General features: G+C 35.5%; 2 protein-coding genes across 2 annotated transcripts; both read right to left on the minus strand.

Annotated features, from left to right (window-relative positions):
* Positions 1-1100: 1100 nt before the first annotated feature.
* On the minus strand, positions 1101-1925 carry LOC119665920. The gene has a single exon (XM_038075180.1). The coding sequence runs from the start codon at positions 1923-1925 to the stop codon at positions 1101-1103; it is 825 nt and encodes a 274-aa protein (XP_037931108.1).
* Positions 1926-2139: 214 nt separating this feature from the next.
* On the minus strand, positions 2140-3072 carry LOC119665921. Its single transcript, XM_038075181.1, has one exon. The coding sequence runs from the start codon at positions 3070-3072 to the stop codon at positions 2140-2142; it is 933 nt and encodes a 310-aa protein (XP_037931109.1).
* Positions 3073-9130: the final 6058 nt, after the last annotated feature.

The following is a 9130-nucleotide window of genomic DNA, read 5'->3' on the forward strand; positions in this document are numbered from 1 at the left end:
ATTCCGTTGACCTTCATGAGCCTATATACTTCGAGTAAGTTATTGTGGTGGATAGGTAACTTTAGGTGTGATGGAAGATGTGCCCTAATCATCATTATTTGCTCACTAAGCTGTTGTGGAGTCAGCAGAAGAGGATTTATTTTATCGTGACGACTGTCGATTAGTACGTCCATAATTGATGAGTGAACTCTTTGCAGGTTAGATACCATCATGAGCATTTGCATCGACAGCTTTTTAATTTCATCAAATTTGGTATGCATGTTTAATTGGTTCTTCTTAAAGATATTGATTGTTCAATCAACAAGTGACGTTTGGTTTTTAACGAGTTGTTCCAGATGATTGCCGTTCCTTTTAAGACCATTTGTTGTGCTTGACATTTGTGCCGCGTAGTTTGAGTCGAGGACACCAAACAATGAATTGGCAAAATTTCCGACAATGTCTATAGCTCCTCTTGGTATCCTTTTTTTAACAGAGAGAAGATTAAGTTCCATTTGCAGTTCCTCCGTTATACGGTCAAAATAGTTGAGTAATAACTTGCAAGCAGTGGTATCCAATGCCTTGTCGCATAAATTGTGCAACCTTTTTGTTCCATCAGCTAAAATACTCATTTGTTGTTTGTATGGGGAAAGGTCAAAATATACAATCATTTTCCAATCAGCAGACATGATTTTTACTGGTTTAAGCTGCTCTAAATAAATGCCAGGTTTGTTGTTGAAGTTTGTTGTATTGACGGGACTACATAGTGCAAGTGGCAAAATGAGTAGAGTAATAATGGTGAGCAGCAACCCGGGGTTCAGACATGAGCGTTTTGTTGGAGTTATCCCATTGACTAATGATTCAGGTTTTCTGATGCGATTTAATGGAATGTTTACGATAAGCGACACGGGAGATGACCTTGGAGTTTCTTGAGTCTGCTCTGATTCGATTTTTCACTTAGTCTTTTTTTCAACGGTTGGATCTTCTAATTTGTCGTCTTCAGGAAAAAATGGAGCTAATCTATGCACCGGTCTTTTAAATACTCCCTTTTTTGTTTGAATGTCACAAACTCTCACTAAACCATCTTCGCCTTTGTAAACCTTGAAGACGCGTCCCAAAGGCCATTACAGAACTGGGACATTGTCTTCCTTAAGGATTACCATCGTATTGATCTGTATGTTGGTGATTCGACCCTTCCACTTGTGGCGCTGTTGTAATTCGCTTAGACACTCTTTAGTCCAGCGCTGCCAAAAACTGTGTTTTAGCTCTGATACTAGTTGCCAGCGTTTAAGTAATTTTTCTTTAGAGTCACGTGCATGCACAACAACGCTTGAAGTGTTTTCTTCACCTATTAAAAAATGACCTGGAGTTATTGCGTTCAAATCGTTTGCATCTGATGAGCTAGGAATAAGGGGTCGGGAGTTCAACATCGCTTCAACTTCAATAACGACAGTTTCAAGCTCTTCATATGTAAGTGAGGCTGTTGAAACATTTTTGACCAGCAAATATTTGACAGATTTTACTGCTGCCTCCCATAACCCGCCGAAATGTGGTGACCTTGGTGAAATGAAGTGAAATTCTATGCCTTTCGTACTGCACATTCCTGCGATTGATTCACACGCCCGATCACCGTAGATGATGTCAGTAAGTTCCTGCAACTTGTTTTTCGCTCCAACGAAGTTAGTCGCATTGTCGCAGTATAACGTTTTACAGCATCCTCGTCTTGCTATGAAGCGTTTTAATGCTCCAATGAATGCATCTGTGGTAAGATCAGTCACAAGTTTTAAGTGTACGGCCTTGGTTGCAAAACAGCAAAAGACAGCGATATACGCCTTTTGTGGACGCTTACCTCTTGTTTTGTAGTGAACCCATATTGGGTCACAATAATCAACTCCAGTGCTGAGAAATGGTCGAGCTGGTTGCACACGGTGTCCAGGCAAATTTCCCATGATTTGATTGCACACAATTGGCCTTGCTCTTCTGCATCTTAAGAATTGTTGTATTACAGCTTTCATCAAGCTTTTTCCTTTGAGGGGCCAAAAACGCTACCTCACTTGTGCCAGCAATGCTTGAGCGCCACAATGATAATTGTCCTTATGTATTTTTTCTACCACCAACTTTACTAGTGGATCGTTGATTGGTAAAATTATTTGATTAATGGCATCAAACTGCAGTCTTGAAGAGCTTAGCCGTCCGCCAACACGTATTACCCCTTCTTTCTGACGGAAGATCATCATCCCAATCGAGTTTTAGCTGCCATGCTCCTTGCAACAAGATTTTACCGGTGACCAAGATTGGACCAATAAGACCCAGGGGGTCATATATGTGTGCCAAATCGAAGCTCATAGATCGTTTTGTTGTGTGACTATGCTCTCGAATGTTAACCTTGATACGAAATGAATCTGACTTTGGTAACCATAAAAGACCCAACGTCTTTGTGAATTGGGTTTCCTTGGAATCAAAATTGAGATTTACTTCTTGATCTTCTGGAGCGATTCCATGTAAAATTTTGGGTTGTTTCATTTCAGCCTTGTCTAGAATCGTTATTAATTGTTGTTGAATTAGTAACGCTTCGTTGATGGTATCAGCTCCTATGAGACCGTCGTCAACATAAAAATCCCTTTTTAAAGATGTGGCACCATATAAATAATTTCCTTGATATTCATCCGCCAATTTTGTTAAACAGCGTGTTGCTAAATATGGCGCTGCTCTTGTGCCATAAGTAATTGTGTTTAACTGATAATTAAGTGGTTCTGTGGGATTTTCTCGCCACATTATGAGTTGCCGATTTCGATCATCTTTGTTAACCCATATTTGACGGTACATTTTTTCCACATCAGTTTTTAAAACATATTTGTGCATTCTAAATCTGAGCAAAATCGAAAACAGTTCGTCTTGAACTTTTGGACCATTAAACATTATGTCATTTAGTGATGGCCCTGATAATTTGTGTACTGATGCGTCAAATACAACTCGCAGTTTTGATGTTGAGCTGTCTGGACGTAGCACACAGTGGTGTGGGATGAAATATTGGGGAGATATTATTTCGCTACCGCTGAATTTTGTCATGTGTCTCAATGCTTCATATTCCCTCATAAATGAAACATATTGATTCTTTAGATCAGGATTTTGAAGCGATTCCTTTTGTATCTGGTAACACTGATGGATGATTCTTTAATGGGAGTTTCACAACAAATCTGCCATCACTTCCTCGAAAAGCGTGTTGCAAAAAAATGTGACTCACAACGCAATTCGTGTTCTGTGAGTTCCGAAATTGAATCAGGAATTTTCTCTGATTCCCAGAATTTCAATATAGATTTTTCTAGTTCCTTAGTAATGCATATGCCACAAGTTGCCGTGCTTGAATTTGAAGTTTCAATATTGCCAGCTACAACCCATACAAAAATAGAATTCTGAAGTGTTGGAAGACTACCTGCTAGTTTTATGTGACCATCAATAAGTAACTTGAAAAAGATCTCTGCTCCTAACAGGCAATCTATTCGGCCAGGTTTGTTAAAATCTGGATCAGCGAGAGTTAATTCCTTTGGAATATCTCAGGATTCGATATTCAAATACTGCATTGGCTGATCTGAAACGATTTTTGGTATGATATGTGCATCCATCTCTGCTACAAATTCGTTCAACGTTGATTGTACTCGGATTATTGTTTGATGACGTATTTTTGATTCATTTGCTCCTACGCCTTCCATACTCATAAGCGTTGGCCTTGGCTTGCAGCCCAATTTTTTGACAGGTGGTTTGTTATGAGATTGATTTTAGAGCCAGAGTCCAATACTGCTCTGCATTCAATTTGTCTTCCGTTTGATGCCAGCAATCTTATTCTGGCCGTCCCTAATAAGACATAATTAGATTCCTTATTGATATTGTTTGTTAAAAGGGTTATTTTATTTGATGATTGGTTTGAAACTGAAGCTTGACCTGTTTGTTGAGGCGTTGAGTTATTTACTTGAAGAACAGTACCTTTTGTGTATTGATTCCCTTTTGGATTATGCATCAAAGTGTTATGTTTTTTAGAACACTTGGTGCAGTGCCTGGATTTACACTCATCAGCTCGATGTCCAATCCTGAGGCAGTTCACACACAAATTGAACGCCTTAACCCAATTCCATCGTTGTGATAGTTTTGCCATCTCGAATTTTTTGCAAGCGTAGACCATGTGACCGTTTTTATTGCAAATTTGACAGGTTTTACTTAAACCAAATTTTGTAGCTGAAGCACATGTTCGAGTGAATAATGAATCTCCTTTTCCCCTAGCCTCAAGTGATTGAAATCTATGTTCCAAAAATTTTAGCAATTCATCAATGGTTATTAAACGTTTGTTGTCTGTTAGCCCTTGTTCGAAAGCTGTTAGAGTTTCTGCATCCAGCTTGCGCAGCAAGACATGTACCAGGGTAACATCCCAATGTTCGACTGGAACTCCTTGACCCTTGAGACCATGTATGCATTTCTTGCTTGCATCGTGTAGAGATTTTAATGCTGGTGCTGACTCCCTTTTAATCGAGGATTGTCCCATTAATTTATTTAGGAGTGTTGTAACCAGAAGTCGTTTATTTTCATAACGACTTGTAAGTAAAGCCCAGGCTATATTGTAATTTTCTCCTACTACTGAAAGATGTCTAATTAGCCCCTTTGGCTCGTTATCCAATGATGTAGTTAGATAATGCATTTTTTTGCTGTCACTGATGTCCGTGTTGTGGACCAATTCCATATACAAGTCCTTGAATTCTACCCTCCGCATATAGTTTCCATCATATTTTGGTAGTGATATTCTTGGTAGAGGCAAATCGCAATCTGTCTGTCCTGAGTTGCGAATTGCCTGATTATGATGCAAGTGTTGTTGCATCATAATTTCCAGTGTGTAGCCCTCAATGATGCTTCCGTCGCTGGCTTCCCATAACGTTGTGTTATTTGCCGTTGAATCGTCCATATATCCTTCAAGACTGGCTGCCTTTATAGAATAATATGTAGATGGTTGTTCAACTTGCCTGTTGACCATGATTCCTTCTATCGTTCTTTCAATTACACGTATGACTGCCTTCTGATTTCGGAGTAGTTTCCGAATGTTTGAATCATTTATCTGTTTGTTTTGCTCAATTATTGTGCCATTGCTTGCTGAAGATCATTTTTCTAGCTCTATTGCTTCAATTTCTAGAACCTTGTTGTAATCGACAATCATTTTAAGAATACTCTGATACTCATTGTTTACCAAGTATTCATGGTCGTCAACCTTGTCCACTGAAGCCATGATTTCCTGATGATTTTCATGATATTCGTCACCCAACCTTTGCAATTCTTGAATCTTGTCTGTGTAGAATTGGGAAGTTCTGCGAGGTTTTCCAAGCTTTTTGCAAATACCAATAAATTGCTTGATTTTGTCGCCCAATGCTTTTTGGCGATCCACTAGCGAACTGAAACCCATTATCCAGTTAGTTGATTTGTTGATTCACACCTTATGAAACTAAAATTGTTTTATTTATCCTCTGTTGATGCTGACACCAAAGCCTGTGTTGAAGTGATCGTAGGACGCCTTTACTCAAATTTGTGTTAAATTATCAAGCGATTCACCTGATAATGAATTTTCACCAAGTCGTGATCCTGAATCACGTCGGGGTCACCAAAATTAAATGTTAGTGAATTAACACTTAAGAAAATGAATTGACAGCACTTAAACTGTAACTCTTTATTTTGAAAGTTGAGTTTTCAGCACTTGAACTGAAACTCTAGAAATGAAAGTGAGAGATCATATATTGATTTCAACCTGATTTTTATTAAATTAAATTCAGCCTTATATACTAAATTATTACAAATTATTACAATAACAATATCTAAATTTTATTCTTTTCCTTTACCATTTTTTTGCCCAAAGTGCAAGCTCAGCATATATTATGCAACCAAATTCTTTGTTGTGTCTAGCAATCAAGAATTAATGCCAATGCACTGGCTTTGATATAACATATATTACATATTCAAAGTTCAGTGCCACTGCACTTAACAAAAAAATAATGCAAATATTCAATTCAGTGCCACTGCATTTCACTAAATTAAATAATGCAAAGGAAGCCAAAATTTGGATATTGCTAACATCAGCATATATGTTCAAATTTTACAATAAATGTTTTATATATAGATAAATATATTTATAATAATCAAATGTGTAAATCTTGATATTTTGCAATAATTATAATAATACAATTTTACAATAATAATATTTACATATAGATAAATATATAATAATTAAATGTGTGAACATTAGTAGTTATGGATATGTGACCCTCCACGATTCTGGTTTCCTGTACTTTCTTGAAATACCATAGAAGCTTTTTTTCCCATTAATATCCTCGATTTAAAGAGCGAATACAGTGTTGTGTCTTAAAACTTATTAATTATTTACAGAAAAACCTGGGCCCTGTTGCACCAACACTTTTCACTTTTCACTTTGCAAAAGTTATGAGTGACTTTTTTTTGCAAAGTAAAAGTGAAAAGCGTTGCACCAAAGACTTAACATAATTTACTTTGCACTTTGCAAATAAAAATTTCACTGCAAAGTCTTTGCATAAAATGCAAAGCAAAGCGTTGCACCAAAAAATTAGATCACTTTCATTTTGTATTGGTTTTTGAAAGCATTTCGATTCTGTATGTATACTTGTTTTTTGTTTGTTTGATATTTTGATGCTATGAGTACATGATTTATGCATAGTATGTACTTATGAGTTTAATTTTTGTTTAAAATAAAAGTTTTTAAAATAATATTTTATTTCAATAAACTATATTATTATAATTTGTAATATTTGATAATTTTAGTACAATTATATGTTATACATTAATACAAAACACAAAATTTTTGTAAATGATTTTTGTTATTGACATTGAATCGTAAATAAAGAAGTTGTGTGTATTCATATATATTGTGTATATCCATTAAAAGCATTTTTATGCTTTTAATTTTTTTTGCAGTTTGAAAAGTTATAAAAAAAGAATTTAAATGTAAAGAGTATGAGTATGAGTTGTTTTAACAACAATTATATTGAAAAACAAAGTTAACAAATATAATAAGTTGCTTTTATATAAAAATTTAGTTGAAAACACAGGTCAACAAAAAAAAATTTTTTTTTTATCCTAGATATGTTATTGAGTGATCCTAGAGGTATTTTGCGTGCTGATTCCAAATCTGGACTTAGATTTTTTCTATCACGTCTAGTTTTCTTTAGACAACCAGATTAACGGGTGATTCAAGGGGTTTCAGCAAATAAATCGTGAATTTAAAAAATGGTACTTACTTATGTTTTTCTCGCATATTAAGCATCTGGTAAGTCCCTTTTTAGTGTCCAGCAGTAATCTGCTAACATGTTAGTGAAATTTCTTTTGTGGCGTTTTTCCATGTGTAAAATATCCTGGTGAAAACGCTCACCATGTTCATCACTAACGGCGCCAAGATTTGGTGGAAAAAAGTCCAGGTGAGAGTGTAGGAAGTGAAGTTTTAAAGACATATTGCAGCCCATTTTTTGGTATGAATCAATTGGATTAGCCACCAGATCGCGATAATTTTTAGCTAACATATTTCCTAAAAAATGCTCAACTACATTTTTGAATGAGTTCCACGCGTTAATTTCTGTTGAACTCAATTGCTGTTGAAATTCCGAGTCCTTCAGCAGTTCTCTAATCTGTGGCCCAATAAAAATACCTTCCTTAATCTTTGCCTCACTTATTTTAGGAAATTTTTGCTTCAAATAAGTAAAACCACCACCATTTTTATCCATGGCTTTAACAAAATTTTTAAAAAGTCCTAATTTAATGTGCAGAGGTGGCAAAAGAATATTTTTAGGATCGACCAAAGGCTGGAAGAGGACATTTTTGATTCCAGGAACGAGTGCTTTACGTTGTGGCCAATCTTTTTTCAAGTAAAGTAATTTTCTGTCTCTGCTATCCCACTCGCAGATGAAGCAACAATATTTCGTGTAACCAAGTTGTAAGCCTAGTAAAATTGCAATAACTTTTAGGTCACCACAAATTTTCCACTTATATCTTTCGTAGTGAATTTTTTTTAAGAGAAACTGCATATTCTCGTATGTTTCTTTCATATCAGTTCCATGGGCTAACGGTATTGAGGGAATTTCATTTCCATTATGTAAGAGAACAACTTTTAAACTGACCTTAGAAGAATCAATGAACAAACGCCAATCATCATCGTTGTATTCAAAATTAAGAGTATTCATAACAGATAGAACATCATTGCAAAAAATAAGGTTGTTTTCTTGAGAAAAGAATAATTTAAATTCGTCATGGCGAGATCGATACATAGAAATTTTAGTTTTTGGATCCAACAATTTCCAACCCTTTAATCGTGATCCTAAGATTTCACTCTTCTTTTTGCACAACTTTAAATCGCGCACTAGATCGTTTAAATCGTCTTGCGTTATAAGATGAGGTCCATCAGATTTATTAATTCGTAATATTATTATTTATACATATTTATTAACCACGTTATTTATATACATATATTTACATCCCGAAAATAATGTATACTATATATATCATATATAAATAAAATACCCAACGCTTAACCCAATCTTTCATACACTTTTCAAAGGCCCGTGAAGGTATGGCTTTTAGTTCCTTCGGCGATCCAGATCTGGCGAATATGGTGCCTGAGCGATGACAGTGGTGCCGTGTTTGGTCAAAAAATCGCGTACAACAAGAATTTTCCATAGTAAAAATCGCTAAATGCACTTGAGGTAGTCTCACATTAACAGCTGCTGTAAACAAACTAATTGTCAGATGGCGCTGAAATTTGTCTCATATGTCAAGAAAGGGTGTACCAACATAACAAAAAACTTTTGAAAAAGGTCTATTACTTAAAAAGTAGTTAACAAACAACAAAATCCGGATACTTTTTGAGCAGTAGGTAAATTACGACTTTATAGCAAAAATATACATTCAACTGTTTTGAAGAATCTAGACGTGATAGAAAGAATCTAAATACAGATTCGGAATCAGCACGAAAAACACGTCTAGGATCTCTTAACAACGTCTCTAGGATAAAATCTTTGTTGACCAGTGTAATTATTGATGAATTGTCCGACCTAAATATCAATTAAAACTTCTTGGACTACAACAAGAAATTATATTTATATTA

The sequence above is a fragment of the Teleopsis dalmanni genome, chromosome 1, assembly GCF_002237135.1.
Source record: "Teleopsis dalmanni isolate 2A chromosome 1, ASM223713v2, whole genome shotgun sequence".
Lineage (NCBI taxonomy): Eukaryota > Metazoa > Arthropoda > Insecta > Diptera > Diopsidae > Teleopsis > Teleopsis dalmanni.